Below are 27,576 nucleotides of genomic sequence, written 5' to 3' on the forward strand. Positions count from 1 at the left end.
GTCTGGTCCAGGTGGGTGCTACATGTCTAAGTAACATCCACATGAGTAAATGCCAGGGTTCAAAAAGTTTCCCAGCAAAACACTGAATTGTCACAAGATGGTCAATGTTTTCCACTTCTCCTGTCTGTGGTTTTAATGTTGTGGCTGATCGGTGTATACCACAGTTGCTGCTGCTTCTGCAGGGGTTGTACTGACTTGCTTTCACCTCAAAAATAAACCAAACCAACTGTATTTAACCCTAAATAATGAATGGTTTGAGGCAGCAAAAGGTAAAGATTAAATTCACATTACGGATATATCTTCATATGTAATTTGTAAAATGATATGTTATTTTGATTATGAAATTTAGAGATAGTTGTCAGAGATATATTCAACTCTTGGTTTTCTCACAGAGTGAAAACAAGGATTTTTTTCTATTTTTTTTCCCCCCATCAACTCTTTCGATGCTTTTCATTGGTTGTCCTCGGCTGTCAGTCAGATGTGGGCGGTGTCAGCTGACAGTGATACTTCCAGTAAGTCCTCACATGCTGAACAACACAGAGTCAACAGGCTGTACGAGTCGCACACGGAACATCACTACCGCTGGATGACAAAAACAAACCCGCGGGTCAACACACTGTGGTCACTTATCTAACTTTACTTCCCTCGAAGGCCTTTTCTTTTTTTTCCTCTTTTTCCAGAAACGCACTTTTTATTGCTGTCAGTTCAGATTTCTACCGGCTTGGGATGTGACTTTCTGTGCAGACTTTGCGCCCAGGAGGAGCACCGTTTTCCCCGGACAGATTTCTCTTGTGTTCGCCGCTCACACTTCAAAGGCGAAGTTGCTACTTCAGAGAGGCGACCACATTTACATGACATTGTGACATTTTCTCGCAGTTACCTCTCGACCATGGCGGAAGCGGCCCAGCAGCCACACCTGGTGGAAATCGACCCGGATTTCGAACCCCTGTCGCGGCCCCGGTCGTGCACTTGGCCCTTGCCCCGGCCGGAGTTCATCAACCCGGGCGACTCCAACACATCGTCGCCGGTGCCGTCTGTGAAGCAGGAGCCCTCCGGGAACACCGAGTTCATCAACAACCTGAGCCTGCTGGAGGAGACCGAGGACTTCGCGGAGCAGAAGCCCGTCATCCTGTGCTCTGATTTCCAGTGTCAGGAGAACTGCGTCCACCAGCAACCTCCACAGCAGCAGCAGCAGCAGCAGCAACATCAGCAGCAGCAGCAGCAGCAGCATCAGCAGCACCCGAACCCGCAACTCCCGCATCAGCAGCAGGTGCCTCTGCTCTCCACCCCGGTGGGCTCGTCGTCCTCGGCGGCCGCGGCCGCTGCTGCCGCCGCTGCCCAGAGGAAGAGCAGCTCCTCCCGGCGAAACGCGTGGGGGAATATGTCATATGCAGACCTCATAACCAAAGCTATCGAAAGTTCTCCAGAGAACCGACTAACTCTGTCTCAGATTTACGACTGGATGGTGAAGAGTGTGCCTTATTTCAAGGACAAAGGAGACAGCAACAGCTCTGCTGGATGGAAGGTAGGCTTGCCTCTTCTTCTTTTGGTACTTTCTTATTCCTGGAGATGGTGTGCTTTGGTGTGTATCCCCATCATGAATGGGCACTTATGTGATGTCTGACAAAGCATTTGCCTGTGCCACTTCTTGTGCAAAGTTATCCAGTGGGGAGTTTTGTCTGTGGCACTTCAGAGTGGGTTCACAGGGACTCCATTGTGCTTTACACTATGTTTTGATCTCCTGTGGTATCACTTGTCATACCCCCTCCAGGGATCTCTGGCTTGTCTGTGGCGCTTCATAGCCACTTTTATTGTGACTACAATGCATTTTGGTCAGGGCTGTTTATTTACTATCTCCATCATCTACATCTTCATCTTCTGCAGGGACTTGTGCTAATATTTGCTGTGCATGCTTGCTTTTTTTTTTTTCTTTTCCACAAACGCTGACAAAAGAGCATGCATGAAGAGTTAAGCGAGTGTTAATCATTTGCTCCCATCCACGGCCACGTGAAACCATGTCTCCGCCGCTCATTGTTATCCATCCAGTTCATGGCAATTTAGTAATCCGACCAATTGCTACCATCACCTTAAACAGTCATCTGACTTCTCCCTGCACTATGTGATGAGTCTCCTGACTCAACAGAGTTCTCCTTCTCCTTGCCTTATTGCTCTCTTCAATGTACTATTCATAAAATGCTTCTGACTTAGCAAGATTGAGGCAGCTCATTTCTCTCTGCTGTTCTTTAGAGTGAAATGTTCCAGACTGGGTTTTGATTGAAGCTGTATTTATATGTGAGGTACCAGGGGCGTGCATGTGTCCTAGACGCTGTCCAAAACATTACACAAGAAGGGACTTAAAGTTCCTGATGTGGTGTGTGACAGGCCCTCCCTCTGAACACTATTGAAGGGCGTAGACCTCCCTTTGGAGACACATTTCAGTGGTGTCTGACAATAAATTAATGACAGTCTACTCACTCAGCAGGAAATCATATTGAGCCTGTAGCCCCACAGTGAGAGATTTATTACGGCTTCCCCCTCTTAAAGTTCTGTCTGGGTTGCCGATGAAATTTAAAGCAGTTGTAGCAGGAGTATTTTTTTTCTTCTTCTTTCTTTCTTCTCCCGTCAGAGCAGGCCCCCATGTTTGAGTCATGTGCCGGGAGATGACACATTCATGACGGTCACAAACGCCGGACAGATTTTTCTTTTTTTAGTTCTTTTTTTTTTTTTCTGATTCTGACACATAGCCTATGATGTGTTTCAAGCAAAGTATCGCTTTATGTTTGAGTTGTGCACACACAGCCTGCTCCGTACTCCTCATTCAGCTTGACCTCATTGTTTACAAAAAAAATAAAAAAAAAAATGTTTAGCCGTCAAATGTCGTGCCAATCAAGTCAAATTAAATGAGAGTGGAAAAACCCCTTCAGGAGTACACACAGTAAACACAGCAGGTACCGGGCAGATGTGTTGCTAGGGTGGCGATATTGTCCTAAAAGCAATTTCTGCCCTTCATTAAGGCATCATACGCATCCGTACTTTGAAAGGTTCCACGTCCGTGCTGCTCGGTGGCTTTGTTTTGATTTGTACTCAGAGGGATTTTAACATAAAATTTCATTTCATGATCAAACTTTTTAATTAAAACCAACCCTTTGAGTGTTATCTGTGTTTTACCTTTTTTTTATTTTTTTTGTTGAGCAAGAGCAAATGGGTTTTCCAATGAGCACTGAATGACACTCATCTCTGATGCTTACTGGTTTAATTAAGGAAACACAATTAAGGAGGATGCATTCGTGTTGGAAATTAAAAGTCGGGTAACCAGGCAGAGAATCAATAAGCGCCACGGTTACCTGCAGAGTGTGAGGTTGTGAAGTGTCAACACAGAGAATTCGCTTTCATTTATATATATTTCAGATGAGATGTTGCTTCTCGTTCGGTCACATGAGTGTCAGCTGCACGTCTAGCGCCTCAGGGACTCCGAGAGAGACATCTGTGGTCAACACTTTCTGAGCGATTCTCACAGGTTACAGTGTAATTTGGAAGTTATTATATAGCAGAGGCTGGCTAAGGCAAGCGACTGTGGGTCAATCGGCCCCGGCATCATTATCTACCACGGTAGATCATTTACGTTTTTGTGAGGCACAGTCACGGTGACAAAGGCCGAACATGTCTGCGTGTCTTCATTAACGCGGCCAGATAAATAGTCAAGGTCCTTCGCCGCCATTCCTCCCGTTTAACGTGTGATTGGCAGCTCGGAGGGGGTGTTGGGGGTTCTCAGCCGCCGCCTGGGCTCGCTGCTTATCCTGCCATGTTGGGGGTGTAAACTGAGTAATACTGTGGGAAAGCAAAGTGCCATTCACTGCTGCGAGGGGAGTTATTCATAGAGCTCCGCTCGGCTCCACACAGGGGGGGCCGTCGCACATTGTCTCTTCAGAGCAAGATCACTTAAAAGGCGGGGGGGCGAGCTTAAGAGAGGACGCCTCTGCGGTGAAAATGATGATGATGTGAAGTTTAAATTTTGCGGCGAGCCATGCGTTTAGTTGTTTTGTTGTTGGATTTTGGTGGAAAAGTGAATCGATGAATCTGTTTTTAACTTTTTGATTGTGCTTTATCAGGTCTTAAAAAACAAATATCTTTAGATTTTCAATATAGCACAAAACAACACTCTCAAAATAGTTGTCCTGTGGCTTGTGGAAGTATCGGGTTGATTCACTGGCTCTCAAAGTCAGAGGCTAAAGTTTTTGGTGGCTTCTTTTGTGTTGTAATACACAGCTCTCGATGACAGAAGTCACAACACAAGTGCTTTGCGTCTAGGAAGCAGTGGCAGCTCAACACCTTCGAACATTGCCGAAGTCGTTCCGATCTTATTAAGGGTCATTTCACCACGTGACTCTCTCTGAAGAGACGTGGCTCCCCCTAAAGTGAACCCCCGGCATCACGCGATGCTTTCATTAATCTATGATTAAAGCTGTCTGCTGTGCAATTGTTTGACGCCGAGATTGTTTCGCAGCGCCGCTGATCCTCCACAGTCGGTCGTGTCTGATCTGAGTCATGACAGCCTCCACACTTCTCGGGCCGTCTGTGACAGTGCGAGCTTTGAGGACAGTTGTGCCAGGTGGGACCGGCTTGGAGAAGCTCTCAGAGTGGACTGGACGCTGGCCCTGGCACAGGACGCCGTCCAACAGGAAGGAGAACAGATGGCACGAATGATGTGTCACCGAATCTCTCTGCAGAGCAAGTTATTTATTTCTGATATGTTCCGTACCCCTTGCAGATTGCCCACTCTTTCAAAGCATTCCACTAATGCATGTATTTGCGGTATTTCAAACAGTGTTTCAGGCTGCAGCGCACGCACAAACCCAACATGCATTAACGCAGTACAAGATATAGAAAGCACATACTTGCATACCTGCCAGAAAATCAGTTGTTTCTTGTATTTCTCTACTATGCGTACGTCACTACAGAATAAATATTTGCTTCCAGCTGATGGAGCTGCGCGGCTCAGGTACACTTTGATGTCAGTATCGAGACCAGTTCGGCCGTAGGTTGTCTCTGTACACGAAGCTCTCTTGACCTGACATTCTTCAGCCCACGCTGGTAAACACTCCCACAGATCTCAAAACAAACTGTGCAGGAGCAGACAAACACGTCGGTCCCGAGCAGGTTGTACAGCAAGCGACACAAGGGTCATTACCATGTAAATGCCCCCATTGACTTCGATCCCCCTTTAGCCTGACTGTAAACACTGTGGATAACACAGAGGGGAGAGACTCCGATGGGCTGTGAAGCAGAGTGGGAAAACCAAGCCGTGGCTGGCGACTGATACTCAGAATGCAGTTTGTGTTCTTTTAATTGAGTTACAGTGAGTCCAGCCTTCAAGGCTCCAGAATTAGTTATTAAGTCACCATGTTGGTTTCAAAGATTTAAGGAAACTGAAACTCCACGTACCTGACCATAACCTGACCACGGATAAAAAACGTTTGAGTTTGATACTGACATCGACCGCTAGCCTTTTTTGTTTAAACAAACACAAGTGTATAAATGTGGATCTTTTAACGTCGTGACACACCAAGCAGATGGTTTGCCATTTGCAGGACTTTGGCGATGTGTCTCCGTTGGTGTTGAGTCAGTCGCTCAGACTCTGATTGGTTGACCGGCTTAGTGATGAAGATAAACAAAGTTCAAATTCATTCATCTAGAATGACTCAGTGGAGGCCACATCTGTAGGCGGTTTGTAGATCCTCCTAGCTGATAGTAGCTCTTCTGGTTTCAAATACTGAATGACTAACGCAGACTACCGCCACCTGCTGGTGTGAAGAAATAGCCGTAGGACATGTGTGCCAGCTAGCTGTTAGCTGTAGTCTTGCCCTGTGTTCCAAGTGTGACTTTTTGACCTGATGTTGGTTTGATGTGTCCGTATCGTAGAAAGTATAAAGATGGACGGCAGAACAGCTCCTCAAAAGTGAAGCCAAAGCAAGTAGAGCTCCCCCTGGTGGCTGGCTGCAATATAGGTCATAAGCTCCTATGCTAGTGGATGGGACATGGGCCACACTAAAACACCAAAATGCACATCAAACTATTTTTTTTCAGTCACAGTTGTTGTCATTTTAGGTAGTTAATATAATGCATGTTCAAGTGTCAATTGTTTGGATAACTTTCGTTTTAGAAATTCTATAGTGTATTAATTAAATGAAAACACGAGTGAGTCTGGAGGACGCGTGGTCGGGTCATTAATATCGCGGCTCCGCGTGGCTCCACTCTGGGAACGCACTGCGCAGACTGTTGCTTCAAACTCGCAAAATGGCGCTGCCCGTATTCCCGGGAAAATAGCGTCAGTCTGCCCAACGCGAGGAAGTGGCGACACCTTGTGCATATACAGTCTGTGCTGTGGTCCGTACCTTTACTGTCTTTCTGACTCTTGAACGTAATATCTGAGAAATTTCTCAAACATCCTCTTTGACTCAAAGAAGAACCGAGCTCAGTTTGGTGGTTAAAGGTCAAAGCCACCGTGACCTCAGTCGTATCTCAAATTGTCAAATGAATGTCTAAAAGAATAAAATGACGAAGGTCCTTGCTTTATTGTGGCATCTTAACATTTCGCAGAAACCCTACACATGAGTCTGGATGGCGACAACTTGGCTGGTCCGGGGACAGTTTTCTTTTTTTAAATCTGAATTAGAAGTCTTTATTGTCATTGTTTAAGTGTATATAATATATATATATATATATATATATATATGAGCCCCCCTAATAACAGATAATGTGATGCCTAAATACTTTCCCTTCATTCTTACTGTAAACTATCCAGCTTGTAGATTAATAACACCGCCAGCATTTGTTTAATACCAACCAGAAGGAATGCCTTCCTGATATCGGTGCAGCTGGGTCTCTACAGGCAGACAGAGTCTCTGCTGACTTGCAGTGTGTTGCCCCACCAAACCTCACGTCTATTTTAATTGGGTTTTAGAGCTGCATTTTTATTTTTTTATTTCTTATTAGCTTCAGCTTTTATCATTAGCAGAGGTGTGTGTAATTGCCGCGCGTTATTTCCCGCAAACCCCCAGGATTATGGCGTGAACAAATAAGAGAAGCTGAGAGTTAAGGTGTTCTAATCCGGAGCTCAAAGCCGGTCGTACTTTATCACCAGCCACAGACTGTTTGTTTCTCTGGGTCTGAATGTGCACTACCAGTACAGAGGGCTGGATAGAACAGCAGTCCTCCTGTTTCTACTGGTACGAAACACACACACAGACAGACACACATCGCTCGCTTACCCCCCCCCCCCCTCGAGGCAGTGGAGGAGTCCAACCTTGGCATTGCCCCAAGACATGAGGGGCAGCTGTGTTTCTCAGGCAAAGAGCTGAAGGAGCTCTCCTCACCCTCCTCCCCATTTCCTGCCTACGCCGCCTGCCTCTCCATTCCTGGTTTTCTGCCTCGGCACAAAGCGGGCCACACTTGGTGTTTTGAAAGGTTGGCCCCCCGCAGCCCCCCCCTCCCCGCCCCCCCAACAGTCAAACCCCAAGGAGTTAACAGCTTACTGTGTTCAGAGAAGGAAGAAAAAAAAAAGAATCAGAGATAAAGAAAAGAGAGAGAGAGCAGAGCAGAGAATGCTCTAGGTTCAGTCTGGGTGACACTTGTTAGGAGTTGCATAACAAGACATTTACTGGAATCAGGGAGCCGCAGGCCAAAGTCTGGTGCCACTGGTTAGTCAGCGGAACTGTGAGGCACTGTGTTAGAGATATGTGGGACGACGGTCTCGTGTGTGTGTGTGCGCATGTGTGTGTGCGTGTGCACATAACCTGGGCCTCATAATTAAAGCCCTGCTGCTGGCAGATGCATAGACACGATGGCAGACAGACAGACAGGCCGACACAGGGAACATTCCAGCACAGGCTTTTATATCTTTTTTTTATTTTTTTTATTGTGGCGTGATATTCCTGCCTTTCCTTTTACTCCCCCAGCTGATTTTAATCCAGCGTCTCCTTACTCTGCCGCTCGCCGGATCCCCTTCACTTTTTTCGTATTTCACTTTGAAGCGCTGATTCACCATAGCTGGCACAGCAGGGGTGTTAAAAAGCAGCTGTGAGGTCTGATGATTACTTGCTGATCTGTCTGGGACTTTTCATTCAGCCATTATTTCCATTATTAGTCTATATTCGGTCACGAAAAACGCTTATCAGAGCTCCAAAAAGCCGAGGCGACATTCAATTTCTAACGCTATCAATTTGCCCATTTCAGATTGAGTAACCGATTATTTTAGCACAAGCTGATCCACTTGTTTTGGCGGTTTTGGCTGAGCGCGGTAGAAAATGTGATGCCGTGATGATGTAACCGTGCTCATCCACACATGCACCGATTGAGCAACAGCGAAACTAGTAGCCCCGCAGATCATTTCGCAATGTCATGTTTTCCCTTCTGTCCTGCTTCCACATTTGTTTACCTCCCAGCCCGCGGCACCGGTGCCAGGACTACTCTCTGCCGTCTCCTCGGCCCGTCCTTACCAAGAAACGTTTTGGGGGGGGGGGATATTAATCAAACCTCGGCAGGCTGGAATAATAAACTGGCGGGAAAGCGGGTCGGCGGCGCGGTGCGGTGCGGTGCGGCGGCGAGGGGGCTATGAGGCGGTGTTTGGAGTGTCTGCGTGTGGTACCCGTGTTTTATTTATGGCCGTTCTGGAGCTATGAGGTCACCCCGCTTTAACCTCAGCTGAATATCGTCAATTGACCCCGTGTGGTGTTCCCTAGTCTGCTTGCCAGACCTTATTGCTGCAGGCTGTGTTTTCATCACTCTGATGTCCTCAAAGCATACACGCTTTGCCTCCTCCGTACTAAGATTTCTGCTGCTCCACAGAACTGAACGACCACCTTGTATCTGCAGCGGGTTGATGCACTTTTTGGTGCATGAAAAATAACTCCTGTTAAGGTTTTTCCAGCGTAAACAATGAGCCCCTAGTTAGAAATTCGACTAAGAGACCAGTAGTAGAAAAGTTAGAAATACCTATATAGAAATATAGGTTAGAAAAGTGTTCTCAGTGTTTTTCATAGCTGAAAAAGAAACTTGGATTCCTTGAATTGAAAAGGAAAAGACTCACCCTTTTCTATTTGTATGCATTATTAACCACATTGTTCAAGCTTTTACTTCAGAAAATCCAAAAGTTTCCTCTGCTGGAGCCAAATCTGAATCAAATCAAGCGCAAACTCGTCGTCTCTAAACTACCTCTGACTACGAGTGATAGTTTCAACCTCTGCTAGCGGTTAAAAATATGACCACTGGTAACTTCACACATATCTCACTGGAAAAGTCGCTGGAAAATCCCTTGAAGTGCCCTTTTTTTTTTTTTTTCGTTTTGCAAAGTCAAACAAATCGTGTCAAATGTGAGCACGGGTGTTTCCACCCACCTCAGACGCTGGCATCACGCAGCCCTGCGGCGCTCCCGCCAGAGGTTTGTTTTGACAGTTCATTTTCTGGCCGCGGCCCAGAGGACAGATCACTCGGCGAGGAGCGTAGAGTCCGGTAACTGCACAGTTAGTGAGTGTAAGTGACCCACAGAAAGCTAACCAGCGGAGCGGGGCTTCATTCAGCCCGCCGTGCCCACGCAGGTCGCTTTACGCTAGAGCTGAAAGTATGAAGTTGACATCCAGCGCCGTTGTCAGGTAAACAGTCATTTAGGATGAGTCAGGATGTTTTGTTTTTCTGCGGTCTGGTAGTAGTGGGACCAGAGCACGTGATCTTTTGTTTTGGCAGTGGGTTTGCCCGGACATGGCAGTTTGTTTCACAGAAAGGGCTGTTGCTCTGGATGCTATCGCGGCTTCTCATCAGTCAGTGAAAAATTGGAAAAATCTCCTGCGGGGTTAACAGGAAGACCTCAGCGTTGTTTTATGGTGCGAGAAGAGGAACTGCTGTATGGATTCTAAATAATTTCACCATTCAAATGAGAAGTGAAAGCCCTCAGCGCTTCTTCGCATGTGAAAAATGTGTTGTCCCATCCATTCCGCGCAGCTTGTGTGTGTGTGTGAGAACCGGCTGCAGGAGCACAAGGAGGCGAGCCGAGCAACACTTTTTTATGGGACCTCTCACTGCCGAGGGCCCCAAACCACAGGCATTACCCAGACCCACATTGTTGTGCAATTCCTGCCCTGAAGCGATTATGCACGGTGCCTGTCAGACTGGCCCGGCATTATCACACCATCACACATTCATTCAGGCCCTCTATCACATACATGAACGCCCACTGGAGCAACATAGCCGGCTGGCATGGGTGCAAATTAAAATCCACACTTGAATATGAAGTGGCGGTATGACTTGCGCGTCTGACGGCGGCTGGTTTCGGTCGTCACAGGGGTTAATAGTTGGCCTCAAGGCCAAAGCGCGACCTCTGAGCCGCACTCGGGCTGGAGTGTTCGCTTCAGTGGTTCGCTTTGGTGTTGCAACTTTGTCGCACTATTGTCTGCTGTATGGCAAACTGGTGTAGCAGAGGTTACCAGGTTTCACTTGACGTTAACCTGCACGTACTGCATGGTTAGATTGCAAAAAGTGAGCGTGGGATGTTTTTTTTTTATCAGAATGACTGATTTGTGCGCAGAGACGTGATGTCGTTTTCCTGAGAGTACCTCTCGGGTGAATGTACTGTATAGTCTGCGGGTAGCGTCTCTACTTTCCAGGGTGGAAATGCAGCTCTGCCGATCAGGCTGATCTGATGTGTAACCACATCTGGACTCATTTTTCTCCAAGTGATTCATTCACATTCAAATAATTGATAAAATCTTTGGCAACGATTCATTCAGCAGCTCATTGTCTTTTGGAAAGTATCTGACACGTCAGTACGTTTCTTTCACTATTAGCACGTCATGCAGGTAAAAAAAAAATAATAATTTCTTCTGTTCTCTGCAGAACTAATATTGGAGCTTCTATATCTCAGAAAAAAAAAAATGATTTCATGCTGCACGGACTCAAGTGGTATTTTAAGCTGGCACATGCGGCCGGCTACAGTGATTGCATAAATAGCCTAATCTCAGAAAAAAATCTATTATCTCGGCCTTCTTCCACCTGCCTCGTCTGCCTTTTAAGAGATGCAAATTTCAGCCTCTGACTGACAGGATGTAGGTGCTTTGAAAGCGGTACAAGGTATGCAGCAGTGCGGTGGTGATGTCAGCAGGAGAGGAAGCAACACCGAGCGCGATGCCAGATTCTGCAGCTTCTTCCTCTTCCAGCGTTTCCGTCATATTTTTTTTATGTTTTTTTTTGTGTTTTTATTTCTCTCTTCATTCTTCCTCTTAGCTCCGCTCAGAGCCGGGAAGTGAATCAGGGTTATTGGTTATCGTTCCTCCGTGTAAACACTCACATTGAGGCGCTGCGGTTTACACTTGACGTAATCCCCTTAACAATATTGTCTAGACTTCGGTGAAACGGAGTCAAAGTAAGTGCCGAAGTGAGACGTACTCGCGTGCACTTCCTGACCTGCACTGATGCCAGCTCGATAACGGCCCCCTCTGACTGGGATCCCAAGTCCAAGCCCTGGTTTCTGCTGCCCCTCGTAAACATGTACGACCAAATAAAGTTTTTCCATTGATATCAATCCAGTTTCGCTTTTACTCGCAGAGACTCAAACTGAACCTTCACAAACTCTCGATCGTCACCTTTCCTGGATGTGTGAGTGATTGCAGGTTAATGCAGAACTGCTGCACACTTCTGCTGAATGCATGCGCCAGATTTGGGCCTTGTAATGTCACTGGTGTAGGAGCAACAAGGCCAAGTAAGAAGGACACTGCTGATAATTAAAAAATAAAACAACTTTATATAAGTGAGTCATTCGTTTTCGTATCTTCTTGACATTACCATGAAAAATTAGAACACTCGATCAGAGTTGTCTTGCTCCTTCTGCCGGGTTATACTGGACAGAGTTTACTGCTATGTTCAAACACACACATACATTTATATATATAGATATATATATCTATATATATATTTATTTTTTTATGTGTCACTGTTATTTCCTTTTCAGAGGCAGCAGCCCATTAAAAAACTACTTTGTGATAAAAGGAATAATGGTTCCGCCGCGCCTCTTAAGGCTTCTTTTGTGTATTTCTTTCTCTGGGAAACAGTTATGTGGCATGACTCATGATAATTTCAGACCTGGAAAACAGGTAAGTGCGTTTGCGGCCTCACCGAGGTGTCGACATACTGTACATACTGCTTCGCGGACGTCAAGGGGAGGATTAATACCGTCAGGGACCGGGATCAAAAATGGAAACCATTATTCCTCGGAGGTAACGAGCGGTGATGGGGGGAATTTAGTAAAAGTAGCAACGCCGCAATTTAAAAATACTATGTTCCAAACTTTTAGTAAAGTATTAAATGTTATCATCAAAGCGTACTGAAGGTAAAGAAAAAGTGTGTTTTATAGACTAAAAAGGGCTGCATGTGAAGGCTCATTTAAGGTACTGCGGGATATAGACGGCGTAACCTACGCACTTGGCCGACTCCGCTGCAAGCCATTTATACTTGTGCACTCGTCACTCTGGCTTGCTCTGGAAAAACGCCACCCAAACGCTAGTCGGGTTCGATTTTGTTTCCACCTCCTGCTTCACTTTCAACAACGGCGACTGAAACTTTCGCCGAACTTTCCCCGAAGACGAGTCGTACAAATGTCTGTACCTCCGAACCCCCTCAGTTAACCTTACCTCAATGTGTCAAATTGACGCAGAAGCCTAAACCGCCTATTGGACTATTGGATATTCATCAGTGATGCATTTAAACAGTGAAGCTGTCAATCAATTAAGGGAATCGGTAGCGATACCCAGCCCTAGTGTGTAAACTATTTCACAAATACGTCACTGCTATCAAGCGTGGCAGTGAGAAATCCTCTCGACTCTGTAAGTTGGGAGAATAAATGGAGATAAATGGAGATCTATGACTGCAGTCTCCATAAAAACATCTCTGGGATATCCCATGTTTGCCAGCTTGAGATGGGGTAACAAGCGTGTAAATATAACCCCCCCAGCACACTCCGTCCATCCAGCGGTGGGTCAGGCCTACGGACGCAGGCCGCCACACAGGCACCCAGCAGTGGTCCACACACTGGATCTTTATCCGGGGCCCGAGCAGGCAGCGGCCCAGCCCCCCGGCGGCTGCGCCGATCAGAGGCAAAAAATATCCCCCCGTCCACAGACACAGCTCTGTGCATTTACAGACTCGCATTGTGTTGCACGCAGCAACACATGCACATATTTTAGCATGGCAAGCTTAGCCGGCACAACCCGGTCCCTGTCTATGCGCACGAGCTGCGTGCTGCTTAAGTCTGAGTCAGGAAATAAGGCGAGCACAAGAGAGAGAGGACAACATGTAAACACCGAGCTCTGGTTGCTGCTAACGTGCTGCTGGGACATTATTTCCCGAGCGTAAACAACATATGTTCAGTTAGAAAAAAAGAAAATGTGATGCGGATCATTCAATTAGTCTCCTATCAGCGCAAACAACATTTATGTTTGAGTCTAACATAAATGTTTTTTCTTTAAATGACTTTAAAACTTAAACAGCTCTCCTGGGCCACTATTTTAAAAAGTGAATCACCATAGAATTGGTTCTGGTCAACCTCTCATTTTGGTGAAACCTAACCCTGCTTGATTTTCCCAGCCTCACCTCTTTGACCGTTTGACATAGTTTAATGTTTGAATGTCGCTCTCTTGCTTATTCAGGCAAGTTTTCTTTGACATAATTCAAGTAAAAATGGCCGAGCGGGCCAAACCAGAGGAAACGGCAGATGATTTATCGTGCTCTGACCATGTTCTGTTTGCTTGGGACCATAATGAGGGCAAATCTTAAGTGGGAAACAGTTTCCAAGATGTGCAGTAAGAGCTTTATCCGCCTTTGTAATCCTGCTGGAAAAGCCTACCTGGACAAGGCCCCACGCTTTCCTTTTTCCTCTTGTTTTGCCCACTCAGACTACCGAGTTTTGATTAGGAAGTTGTGGCTCTTGAACCCGCTGTTTTCTCCAGCTGGTCCCCTGCTTTGCACCTACCAGGGTCTCGTTTTGCATACAGGCATCAGTGGGATCAGTATCAGGCCTGGCCAGCTCTTCCTGTGCGGATACAATGCAGCAGGAAGTTCGCTAATAGCCACCCTGCCATTCGTCTGCACCCGCCGCTCGTCTCGCGCTATCACACGGCACTGAAAGGTCCCGGAGCGTCGGCGGCTTCGCTGATTCTCGCCGAGCGCACAAAACCGCTCCGCCGGCTGTTTGTCGTTTGTCTACAGCGTCTGTGAGACCGATCAATCTTCCGCTTAACCAATCAGCATCCACTCAGGCTTCCAAGTTCAGCTGTGTGTGTGTGTAGGGGGTAGAGTGGTCGGTTGCACTGAGATTGCTCGCAGAGGATTGTGAAAAGGCGATCCTGCCAAGAGGCCAGTCAGTAAATACATTTGCAGACAGATTTGCTCCTGCGTGACTTGCGTTTTCTGGCTTTCCATCTGCACTTTACGATGGCCATACTCAGCGTCAGCGACAATTACCATATTTTAAAACTTCACTTTCCTGGAAGTCATAGACTGATACTTAAGCTCATTGAAATCTAAAGTGAATTTAAGGAGCTGCACACTGAGCTCTCTGTCTGGGCCTCCCCTCGCTCCTCTCTTTCCCAAATTGATTGATTGGAAGTTGACGTCAGCGGGTGAGAAAGGAACCCTTTTTCTTTTTCTTTTTTTTTTGCTGCAACACAGCAAGTGTGCATGCATGTACACTCAAGTCATTAAGGGCGGGGTGAGGGGTTGAGGGGGGACAACCTATTTCTGGCTCAAGCCATATCCCAGGGTCAGTTTCCATTTTTAATCAGAGACTTTTATTTTTTCTAAAAAAGACACAGCGGCAAAAACAGATTTTCTTTTTATATCGCCGCTAACAAGTGTCACATTTATGCTTCCCTGACCGGTCCGACCCGAGGCGCTGTGCCGTGCAGCTCGCTGCTACGCAACATTAATAACAACAATCATTTCCTTTTTCTCCAGACTGTTTAAACCGAGGGTGTAAATAATAAAGAAAGCCCGGGGCTTTGCATTTCCTGTGCTGCTCTGCTTTTTTTTTTTTTTTTTTTTTTATTTCCACAGCCTTTTATGATCATTGCTTTATTGACTCTAGCAAATAGGTCAGTGATTATCACCGGTCAGTTCAGTATTGGTGCCGATGATAACCTATCAAAGTGCAAACACATGAAGTCATCACAGTCTGTTCAGATTGCTTTGTGAAAGTGTATTGCTTTATTTATTTTTTTTGCAAGTGTGTGCGTGTGTGTGTGAGACAGAGGGCGACAGAAAGAGATTTATTGCTTGTGGCGAAGTGTGGCCTTATTTTCATATTGATTGATATAGAGAATTATCACAGTATATATTTAATACCGTTTATGAGGAAGGATACATATTAAAACATTGCGAACAGAAGGGTAAGTGTTTCGTGCACAATGGGTTCCCAAATAAATCCAAATAAAATAGATTTTGATTAACGCTCGCATGTCGTGCATATCTCGGCTGACGTCGTGCTCCACCACCTACACCTCTGCGGCGTACTTAATTGGCAGGTAATTATTTTCAAAAAGTAAACTTCACCTCGGCAAACAGACAAACAGCTACGGGCCTGATTCCTGCTGCAGACTGGTTAATGAGAAAAGAAAGACACGAGCGACTGCTGCTGCTGCTGCTGCTGCTGAGAGGCTCGTTTGCAAGGTCGGCGTTTGATACTGCGAGTCTTTTAGCTCTCTGTCTATGCGGTGTTAAATTTTCACGTTACACTTTTGTCCTCGCGCTCGTGCCACCTCCGTGTCTTGCAGCAGACATCGCTTCAAGTCCATTTTAAGTCCGCAGCTCTGTGAATGCCCTTTGCCGTAGTTTCCTCATCTTGTTCCGTACGTACTCTCTTGACCTTTGACCCTCGGTTAAGAACGCATGTTTCGCAATCAATATGGAGAATTAATATACTATGAAAGAAGTTCTGCTTTTCAGATGGTTTCCTTTCAATGTGATTTCCAACTAAACCGTTACCAGCATGAACTGTCACACCAGTAGCTTCATATACCTTGACGCAGCCGAAGTGTAGCTGCAGAAACTTTGGTGCATTTTAAACCCCACTTGTCTTGCAAAACAACGAAACTGAAAATACCTGCCTGGCTTGTGTAACAGTGTAATATGTGCATAGTTAATTAAAAAAAAAAAAAAAAATGGAAGCCCCTGTTTCATATTAGAGCAAGAGTGTGATATGCACCAAAAACCTGTTTGAACCTGGTTCACACAATAGCACGCAGAGACGAGCGGCTTTGTTGCAAGCGTATATTTTGAGCTGCACTATGCTGCCACTTGTTGCTATCACACCTGGAGCTATGCGCGCAGCCCCGTGCTGTTGTCGAGAGGGCATGCACGCTGAGCTGGTGTTAGGCTAATAACTGGTTTACACCTTTTCTGTCTTAACCGCAGCGCTCTAACTGAGCAAGACTCAGCACAAACCTCCAGACATGACCGAGCTGCAGCTTTAGGGCTACTTATTTGGGTGGTTAGAAATGGTGCAGGTCGTCCCCCGTCGCAGCTGCAGACGTTACGCACGAAATAGCTACTTACAGTGCAAGAACACACCTACGGCTAAGGCTGAAATTTGGGTAACAAAAGTATAATATGCCTGTTCAGGACAGCACCGTTTCTCTAATGAGTTCAGTGGAAATGTTGCAGGGAAACCACATTTTTCACTTTCATCTGTTCCATATCTCTGGTAAATGTGTGCGAAGCTATAAATGCTGGCGTGTGAGATCATACCTGCTGCACGCTTTCAGTCAGTGAGGAGAGCGTTGCTGCTTCTTTCTGCCTATAGCTGTACGGGCTTTGCAGCTGAGGTTTCCCTTGTGGCTTCACTTGATTCAAAGCAGCACTGCGTGTAGGTGGTGTTGCACTCTTCTGGGGATTTTTTCATTAGATGGGTTGACATTTGAGCAGCTCTGAGAGCGTCAGCAGCTCCTCGGTCAGTGTGCCAGCGTCTGTCTGGCACGCAGTCTCTCCGCTTTGCTGCTGCAGCAGGTACCAGTCTGCAGGAGAAAGCGGGCCCGAGGAAAAGGGTTGAGGAGACGGGGGAAAAAGTGAGGAAATTGGATGAGAAAAAATAAGGAGAGAAAATTACAAATAGGAAGAGGAGAAGGCCGCGAATAAAAAAGAGGAGGACTCAAATGGAAACAAGATGATGACATGAAAGGATAAAGAAGGAGAGAGAGGGTGGGGGGGGATAAAAGGAGATGAAAGGAGTAGGGAAGAGGTGACAGAAGGCAAGGCGAGAAAGAGAAGACGTCAAAGGAGGGAGAGGAGTACTGAGGCGAGCGGAGAGAAGCAGGGAAAGGGTGATGTACCGAACAGTGTGGCCTTTCAGTAGTGCTGCCAGTGAGTTTAAATCAGCACAGTGTGTTCTTTACTGATCCAAGCCCACTCTGTCACACACAACCCTTTCTCTATGTCTTAAACAGCCTGCACTCAAAACACATTCTCCTGCTCTCACACCACCCAGACGCCCATACTGCAGCCACTTGTTGAGTCATGACATATCCAGTATGTAATTCAGTTTCAGCGGTCACACGATAAAGTGACCATTTATTTAATGGATATAGTGTGACATCAGGCATTAGCGCCCGTTGCTAAACATAACCCCTTTCGGCAACGGGGGCGGGGGGGGGGAGCCCGGCGGGGACGGTGGAGGTGAATTCGCGGTGTCCACTTGGCCCGCGAGTCTGCGGCTTCGCATTCCATGCCTTTTTCTCCGCTCGCCGACCGCCATGTTTCCTGTGAGACAGGAAGTCAGCTCTGTTTCCTGTCACAGTCCTCTTTCATGTGGTCACTTCCTTGTGTTTTGCCAGCGCTGCTCTGCGCTGTTGACTCAGAGAGCCGAGGTGGTGCTCCCGACGGCGGGTTCAGGAACAACAGAGAAATAGTCTCTTTTATTATCTGCGGCCACGTGAACGGCCGGGTCAGATTCTAGTTTTCCCTCAGCGCGAATAAGATTCTGATCCCTGTTAACTAGAATTGCGTTTAACATTTTAAACCTGAGCGTCCCGGAGGTGAGGCTCAGTCAAAAAGACAAAATAAATCAGGAATAGCTACAAAACTGTCTTGTCCAGGTCTCTACGACTTCAGAGAAACAAATCAAACATTGCTTAATTAATTTGTGATAAACCAAAGGAGAACTAAATATAAAGATCCCACTGTACTAATTCAGCAACCCTTTGACTATAATTGTGCTTAGAGTTTATAGAAACACCCGAAAGTACACATATTCTACATAGGCGTTAGTAAAAATAGTACAATTTGGATAACCAAATTACCCAAAGTTTGCCAAATTGTGTTTTTGCCTCTTGGGTAAAGGGAATTTAGCTACAAAATACTCCTTATTTCCACCACAGGAGGCAAATCCACGCAGTTCAACCAATGGCCGCTCTATTTAGGCTGCACGTCGTCAAATTCAACCATTGTGCACAATGTAAAATCCGTGAAAACCTCCACACGGCTGTTGTGCGTGCAGGAAACTCCTCTGGTCGAGTCACCGAGGCATTGTGTTGACATTATTCTGAGCTGCGCTCGCTTTACACAATCGTCTCTGTTTTTTTCCATCACTTATTTTTGTGGGAAGAAAAAAAAAAAAAAAAAGAACTTTTTTTTTTTTTTTTTAAAGACACTGTTATTGTCATATATTTTGTTTTATACAGCTCAAGATAGGACCGTCCTCCAGCGACCGTAATCAGAGTTCACTTCTGTGAAATTGTGGGTTTTGTAACCTTGCTGAGGAATGTTGATTGTGATGGCTGCCTGGCTGGGAATCCTGCCTTTACTGTTTCCTAAGAGATACTAACAAGTTGGCTGTGATTACAATTGAACTTTGCACACAGTGATTAGCTGGAATGTTTAGATTCCTGTGTACTGCGGCCAGAGATAGCTCAGTGTCACATACGGACTCGGGATCCAAAAGAAACAAAAAAAAAAAAAAAAAGATTTGTGTGCGCAGCGAGCAGTGTCTGAATAATAAATATTAGCACAGTTTCATTCATACGCGTGTCTCTTGGTGGATGACAGTGTGCTTGTGTGCGTGTGTTCCTCCCCAATAGCGTGTGTTTTCAAACCACTATATCGCTGGCTGCAGTGCAGTGAGCTACAAAATCAAAACCATACAGTGCTGCTGTTTGTCGTGCTGCCATTCCACTAAAAACATGAGCTGGCAGTCTCTCTCTCTCTCTCCCTCTCTCTCTCCCTCTCTCTCTCTCGCTCTCTCTCACTCACACACACACACTGGGAGACGAGGCTTTTCCATTGGCCCCACCAGACACCCTCAGCCACACTCCCCACACGGCACACAGAGTTCTGCCGAGTTCTGGTATTTCCCATCAGAGCAGTTTTTATGACCCTTCGCTTGTACTCCCTCTGCTGCATCGATACTTTTCGACTACTTTTAAAGCATTCTTGATCATCGCACCCTGCATTTTAACTGTGACATAAGCCAAAGAAGAAACCAGAGTCGCCGAATTGGAGACTTTAGCTGCGAGTTTCTCCTTCCTGTCATCAGGATGATATAGGGCTGCAACAGGACATCCCGGCGTCTGTGCGCGCATTGCAGTCATTCCTCATTGCAGCACGGCTGAAGTCGACAGCACTCTCGGCAGCAGTCATGGGAAAGAGAGGCTCATGACCAGACTTTACTCCTCGGCTTTTGTCATAGCTACCGATGTGCAAGAGGAGGAGGGGGAGGAGGAGGAGGGGGAGAAAAGCATTTGCTAGGCTAATCAGGGAAGGGCTGTCACGTACCTCAGATCATGCAAACTAGCCCAAGACTATTGGCTGAGGCAGTCGGGTCATTTGATTCAGAGGTAATTACATTCATTTGTAAAGGGCCCGGCGTTCGTACAGGCCCTCATGTGCCCTAGAGGCCGAGGTTAGGGAAGGAGAGAGGAGGAAAAGGAGTGGAATAGAAGTAGAAAAAGGAGAGAAGGAAATTAAAGATGACGTTATGCCCCAAGACGTAAGGTAGACGTTAAAGGAGATTAATGATATTTGATTAAAGTAAATTAAACAGTTGTGTAATGGGTTTTTAATTTGTGCATTTTCAAGTTTGAGGGAATTATTCCTAGTGAGGTCATGAGGATTATTACAGAAGTTATGGACTTTGAAAGATACTGGGATTCAACAGCTGGAGTGAGCACCGGGGGTCTTATAAAAGTTGCTATCAAGTTGCATTATGGGAAAGGATGGGATGCAGTGTCTTTAAGAGCTGGGGTTGTGTTCACGGTCTGTTTTCTCTGAGTGGAATCACCGTAAATTGAACATCTTCTTTAGGATCACTGGCAAAAACAACTAGGAATTTGAGCGTCGTGTTAGAAATTAGTATTTTTTTCCTGACACTTTAAACAGATTTAATCAATAATTGCTCCATATGTCAGATCGGGACCAGATCTCAGAGCCCGCAATGAGAGGAAGATGGTAGAGATGAGGAGAAGCAGAGGTGAAGGCAGAGCAGAGGGCAGACTGTGAACCAGATGTGAAGTGGTGACTCACAGCAGGAACAGGCTTGATGACGTTAGCCACTATGCATGCTAATCTCCGTGTGTGTGTGTGTGCGCGCGCGCGTGTCTTTGTGTGCGTCGGGAGTTCCAGCCTTTCCTCCAAAACAACAAGCTTTACGCGTTCACTGTAACGTCTGGGCAAGGCTCATTACTTCATGACGAGGCCTAGACGCACGGTGATACGGAGCCAGAGTGCAAATTACTCTAAATGGTCGCTTCAACAACACTATGGGCTGGAAAAAAAAAATAAATCACAACAGGCTGGGAGACAAAACCTGAAGCCGCCGTACAGTAGCAGTTCCAGTAAAGCGGAGTGTGTCTCGCTCTCCGTGCCGTGGTCTCCTCGGCAGAGATTTGCCCAATATTCTCGCTCTTTTGTTTGCCCTGTTTTTATAACGCTTCACTTGCTTCCTGCACAAAAATTAGTTTTTCCACTGGCGGTGTCACTAAGCAACGTTAGAGCGCGGCGTTAATGTGTCTGTAAGGAGGAAAGATTAGTCTGTTTCCTCCCTTTGATTTTTGTGCTGGTTTAGACAAGACACACAGTCAGGTGGAATGCGACTTCACAATGGGCCTCTCTGTTTTTGTACAGTATATTTGGAGCAAAAGCGCGTCTGCGGTTTAGTCCTTGCCGTGTGCAGGATGTTGTGCTCGCGGAGTAAACTAACTCCTAACTAATCTGGTGTGTGTGTGTGTGTGTGCTCATGTACATGTTTTTTTTTTTTTTAAACAGCATTAGATTGTTGAGTGACCTTAAAACCTCGCCTTTCTCTCGCTAAGTCCGCTTGCCGAGCCGAGCGTGTTTTTAAACAGAGCCACCTGTGCAGATGGATTTGCACTTGCGCGATAAAGCCGATCTGTGGTGTTTTGGGAAAAGGGCAAATCTCTCTGTTTGTCTGCTCCTCACCAAGCTTTCTTTCTTTTTTTTTTTCCTCCTCCTCTCTCCCTTCTCCAGAACTCCATTAGACACAACCTGTCGCTGCACAGCCGCTTCGTTCGAGTGCAGAACGAGGGGACGGGGAAGAGCTCGTGGTGGATGCTGAACCCGGAGGGGGGGAAGAGCGGCAAGTCCCCGAGACGCAGGGCCGCCTCCATGGACAACAACAGCAAGTTCTCAAAAAGCAGAGGAAGGGCAGCAAAGAAAAAGGTAAACCGAGGACGCTTCTATTGGTCTTGTGCTCGGAGATAACGTGAAAGAGCTGCTTTATTGCACAACTAAAGTGCTCTGAATAGACGGAGTTGAATAAATAAATGGAATTGAAATAATATGTGGACAATAACTAAACATAATGATGGATTTTGGAGATGAATACGTTAGCACTGAACAAAATTAACCAATATATTCTCTCTTAAACTCTTCGTGTGTAAACAGACGTTTCCACGATCACATTGTAGAGCTTGGCAAGAAAATATTTTGCTGTCGAGTTTTATTTCCAATGGTCTCTCCCCAAAGTATTTGTTACTCCGACTGTCTCTGGCTCGTACAGTATTGTTGGTTCACTGAGTCTTCTCGTCTTCCCACAGCTGTCCCTGCAGGGCGGCCCTGATGGAGGCGCGGACAGCCCCGGCTCCTACTCAAAGTGGCCCGGCAGCCCCAACTCCCACAGCAACGACGACTACGACGCGTGGAACAGCTTCAGGCCTCGGACCAGCTCCAACGCCAGCACCCTGAGCGGCCGCCTCTCGCCCTTCATGCCTGAGGACGACCTCGGAGAGGCGGACGTGCACATGGGCTACCCCGGAGCCCCCGGTGCAAAGATGACGGCTACGCTGCCCAGTCTCACAGAGATGACGGGCTCGCTGGGACACAGTTCAGAGAACGTCATGGAGAACCTGCTGGACAACCTGAACTTGCTCTCTCCCAACAACTCTCAGGTTGGAGGAGGGGCGACAACCCCTGGCTCCTCCCAGTCCTCCCCCTCTCCCATGATGCAGCCAAGCCCCGGGTACCCCGCTTACAGCTCCCCCAGCATGGCCTCTCAGTCTCAGCAGGAGTACCACAAGTGCGTGTATGGCCAAGCAGGAATGAACACCCTGTCGCCCATGCCGCTGCAGACACTGTCAGAGAGTAAGCCCAGCTTCGGGCCAAGTATGGGCCAGTACGGCTGCCCTGCTGGACTCCTGAAGGAGCTGCTGACGTCAGATACAGACCAGCACGGGGAGCTCATGCCCTCAGTGGACACTGTGGTGTCTCAGTCCAGCGGAGGCTGCATGCTGCCGCCTTACAGCAGCAGCCAGCACGCGGCCAAACTCATGGTAGGAGGAAACAGTCACCCTCACGGTCTCTCTCACACTCACCCCCACAATGTGCACAGTCAAGCCCCGGCCACATCACCAGCTATGAACGGCCGCTTGCTCATGTCTCTGAGCTACAGCGGGGGCACCTCACGTTTGCCTACAGCCAAAAGCCCCATGCAGATGCCTTACGGCCTCTCCGGCCACCTCAGCGGGGGAGGCATGCCTGGCGGCTTCTGTCCCATCAGCACCAACGGATACGGTCGGCCGGGCGTGTCACCGCAGTCACACTCGGAGAAACTGCCCAGCGACCTGGACGACATGTCCATTGAGAGGTTTGAGTTTGACATGGACACAGTCCTCCATGAAACCCTGATGGACGGAGACTCGCTGGACTTCAACTTCGAGCCTGTGGGGAACCAACAAGGCTTCCCGCACGGGGTGAAGACCACCACGCATAGCTGGGTGTCGGGATAGGAACAGCGCCGCGGCTGTTCAGCTCGCTCGTTGTTGCTGTTTGGTAAAAGACACAATCAGAACTGATACGGGACTAAAATGTGTCTTAAGGTGCATTCAATCCTCCTCCCAACTCATCACATGCAGTTCCTGTTCCGTCAACATTCCTGTTTCAGAAAGTTCCCTTCAGCAGATTGGTCACGACCTGCTGAGGACGAATCACCATAAACCCCCCCCCCCGCGAAGATGGAATCAGGATTATTTTTGAAACGTCAAAAAGTCTGTACAAACAAAGTGCCAAACATTTTGCCTTAACATAAGAGCCAAACTGGAACACACCTCTCTGGTTTACCCACAAAGGTTGCAGACACCGACCGGCAGCTGAGTCTGTAACTTTTGCAAGTGACACTGCCAACTACATCTCATCAGCAGCAGCACAGATCCGAAGACGTGCACAAACTCGTACCATGCTGTTTACTGTGTGTCATCAATCAAGCTATTTCTACGTGCAAGTAATGATAATTGATTACCGCTATGGACGCATTATGAAGGTAATCCGGCTCATGGGTTTGTGGACTGACATGATGGAGGAAAGAAAAAAAAAGAAAAAAGACAAAAAAATAAAAAAAGTGAGAGATTTCTCCTCGCGTGATGTTACATAATGACTTATTGCCTGAATGTACATAATGTAATCATACAGTTTGTAAAATCAGGTCCTGTCGTGTATTTTTAAAGGTTGTAAATAGTGTTTACAGAGTGGAAGCAAAAATCAAGGCAGCAGAAATGAGCTCACAGAGAAAAACAAACAAAAAAAAAAACAACTGGATCCCGATTCTTTTAACAGATCTGTGCTTGAGATCAATCAGCCTGTAAAATGATAATACACTTTCTGATTTCTTGTGCGTATATATCAAGAATGTACATTAAAATTACATAGTAGATGTTTACTAGATTTAGTATATATTTGAGGCATAAGTTATTTGTGGTTAATATAGATTTATGCTGGTGCATAACCTGCACTCAGACGTCAGAACTGTTCTGAGTCGTTCGTCACTCTGAACCTTAATACCACAGGGGCCTATTTATTGTGCCTAACAAAGTAGATTTCGACTGCAGGCTTGAAGGGTTTTATATTTGTAAATGTCTACGGTCCAGAAGATACTCAAATCCAGCAGTCTTGAAGATAAGAGATTATTTTCAGTTTCCTGCTCTCGCTTTGCTGTCGAAATCAGGACTATAACTTGTTATCGTTGAGGTTTCGCCCGACACGTTTTTTTGGCGCTGTGAACGTTACGAGGTCGAGGCAGTTTGGATAAAATGATATTCTCAGTGCTACCGTTGTTTTCACGCCGAGGAGAACCCGCAGAGACCGCCACGCGAGACGCTGCGAGCAACCAGCCTGTGTCCTGTCCAGCTTCGGAACTTGTTTTTAATTTCCTTCTTTGCCTCTGACGCTGTCGTTAGGAACAGCCCAACTGCTTTCACACTGCCCCTCCTACCTCTACCTATCGTTATGTCTTTTTAAACATTTGATATAATGGTTTACGTGTGACTTGATAGCGCCATCTTTTTAACAACAACAAGTCTGTTTTGAATTATTATTATCATTTGAACTTTCCCCCCCTAATAAGAAGCGCCACTAAGTGTTAAATATGGGATCTTATGTTAGCTTGTATATTTGCATCTTTCCCGACTTGCTTTCCCCCACTCATTGCTGTACTAATGAGGAAAAGTCTCAGCCCGTCAGTGACTTATTATGCAGTCAAAAATAGCGCACAAGACTGTGGCGACCTTTGTGAAGAACCCGTCTGTGAACACGACTGCTTCTCATGAAGTCGACTGGTTTGGTGGCTTGAAAAACAAAACGGCTTCTTTTGACATTAGCGTCTTTCGTATGATTTACCCGTAAAAACTACGTATGTTAGGAGGTGATCCTGGTTTTTATTTAAAGCTATAGTGCAGAACTTTGCCCCTCCCCCCCTTTTTGACGTTGGGAGTTGACTGTGCAAACATGCGCTCTTATTTCAGCGCTCCCCAGTGAGGAAAAGAAAAAAATGGTAATCCATGTTAATAAGTTTATTTTTTTAGACTGTTTCTTTTTTATTGTTGTTATCTGGAGCATCAGAAACCTTGCTCGGATGCTTCTTAGGTAACATTTCATTCTTCCTGTTCACCAGAGAAAGTGAATTCACAGAACTCGGGTTACATTAGTAACCACCATCCCCTCTTTACAGATATGTCGCCGCAAAACAAACAGCTCTGCAAAATACAGAGAGGTTATCCCCAGTGTTGATCAGCTTAAAGAGGCATTCTTTCCGCGAAGGGTTGATGTTCATTTTTATGCAAATGTTTTGCACTATAGCTTTAAGCCATTCTACCATTGAGTTCACCACCAAACCACAGGTGAAAGCTTTTAAATCATTTTTTTTGGTTGAAATGACGTACGTCAGACTAAACGGTCTGACTCCGCTGACACAGATTTTAAGTAGACAAGCAAGTATAAAAAAAAGAAAAAAGAGTAAAATGAAATTATTAGCATTTCAAAAGGCAGGGGAGCCATTAAAGAAGCTGCTGTTTGGCTTTGTCGCCAAGTGTTGCCTTTTCTAACCCAAACATGCCATAGTGTACTATAGCCAAATCTGCCTTTGCAAGTGATATATTTAGCCTTTTTATTATGTGATGTGTTCAGAACTATATATATTTGTGCCGGTCACTCAAGTCAGGATGAACTGTAATGAATCCATGTAGGTTCACTCTAAAAGTTAAAGAGCTGTACTAAGTAAATTATATCTTTACATTTTTAAATGATTGAATCTATGCATTGTATTCTTAATTTTATGTTGCTATTGTTATATTTTTCTTTTTCTTTGAACTTTTAACAGAGATATTTTATTGTAACATAGCGCTGTGAGATGTTATGGTGTCGTTGTTGTCAAAACTCTATGTTCCAGATAGTTATATGGGGAAAAAAAATGAAGTTTATTTAGAAACTAGATGATGCAGTGATTGATACGCTAAGCTTTTGTAAACTGACAATGTCGTTTTTATTGTATTCAGCTACAGTTTTTAGAAAATAGCATCGAAAAAGCAAATTACTGAAAAAAAAAAATGTAAAGATATTATTGCATTTTTAAAATGAAAAAAAACACAATATTTATTCGTCAGAGAAGTACTGAAAAATGCAGATTCTGGACCAATTTAGATATTGCACTTTTACTTACATTTTATAACAAAGGGCTCCTCGTAACAAGAGGAAGAGTTCCCATTTCATATTTTAAAAATAATAATAAAAAAAATCTGTTACATTTACCTTACACAGGCAGGTATGCAGGATAAATTGGAATTGTGACACGTGATTTGCAATCAATAAGTAACTTGTTCAATATTAATGTATTAAGACCTAAATAAATGTACTTCTGTGTAAAACATGTGTAAGCTTTGTCATTGTATTGCATCCAGGGGTTGATGTCATGGAGCTTTGGCTCGGTGTAAACATCACTTTGCACTTAATCTGTCACTAGTCCTCTGTGTTATGTTGGTTAAAAGATCCTGGAGCTAATAGTGGACATTTGAACTGACAATATTTTGTTACATATAAATAATTTAGTAGTTTTTTTTTAAAGCATCAGTGGCTGGGAACAAATAGAAAGTGTCTTCTTTTTTATAACAGACGTGTGCTAGGTGCTAAAGCTGAATGAGCAAACAACGGACTGAAATATACATTTGCAGAAAATTATGCATATACAAATTTGTATAAATACACAAGATAAGATAAGGTTTTATTTGTCACGTGCACAGTTATTCAAAGTACAATGCACAGTAACTGTAATAACTGTAATACTGTAAACTATAATAATTCCACACAGCACACATGGTAATAAAGTATGAATGTATAACTCAGAAAAAAAAATATATAAGCTGTAAACTTAAAATGTTAACTTGAAAGGGTTTAGCTCTTGTATATACGTACATACATTTACAGTACTGCATCTGTGTCAGTAAAGTGCAAGCTGCAGTAATACTGTGATACTTGTCCAGTTAAGGCTCAGAGTTGAGCAGGCGGACGGCATTTGGATTAAAAACTCTTCTTCAGCCTCTCAGTTTTTGTCCTCAGGCAGGGGGAACGCCGGCCTGATAACAGTAGGGAGAAGAGAGAGTGTCCGGGGTGGCTCTTCTCGGACCTTAACATGCAACAATGTTTTGTGTATGTCTGTGAAGGTTCTCAGTCATCCAGGTCATAGTATATCCAAAAAAGGCTCGAAAAAGGCAACTGGACTTGTAGATTTTTAGAGAAGACGTTTCACCACTCATCCGAGTAGCTTCTTCAGCT

General features: G+C 45.6%; 1 protein-coding gene across 1 annotated transcript; it reads left to right on the forward strand.

Annotated features, from left to right (window-relative positions):
- The first annotated feature begins 551 nt into the window (after nucleotides 1-551).
- Nucleotides 552-26,322, forward strand: foxo1a (forkhead box O1 a). The gene is made up of 3 exons (XM_084558642.1): nucleotides 552-1,525; nucleotides 21,511-21,702; nucleotides 22,080-26,322. The coding sequence occupies exons 1-3, from the start codon at nucleotides 890-892 to the stop codon at nucleotides 23,265-23,267; spliced, it is 2,016 nt and encodes a 671-aa protein (XP_084414768.1). The 5' UTR covers nucleotides 552-889; the 3' UTR covers nucleotides 23,268-26,322.
- The last annotated feature ends 1,254 nt before the right edge of the window (nucleotides 26,323-27,576 follow it).

This window comes from Chelon labrosus, assembly GCF_963514085.1.
Source record: "Chelon labrosus genome assembly, chromosome: 13".
NCBI classification, from domain to species: Eukaryota; Metazoa; Chordata; class Actinopteri; order Mugiliformes; family Mugilidae; genus Chelon; species Chelon labrosus.

Coding starts and splice junctions, on each gene's coding strand:
- foxo1a (XM_084558642.1), top strand. CDS start 890: ATGGCGGAAGCGGCCCAGCAGCCACACCTGGTGGAAATCGACCCGGAT. Junction 1,526..21,510: donor ACAGCTCTGCTGGATGGAAG/GTAGGCTTGCCT, acceptor TCCCTTCTCCAG/AACTCCATTAGACACAACCT. Junction 21,703..22,079: donor GAAGGGCAGCAAAGAAAAAG/GTAAACCGAGGA, acceptor GTCTTCCCACAG/CTGTCCCTGCAGGGCGGCCC.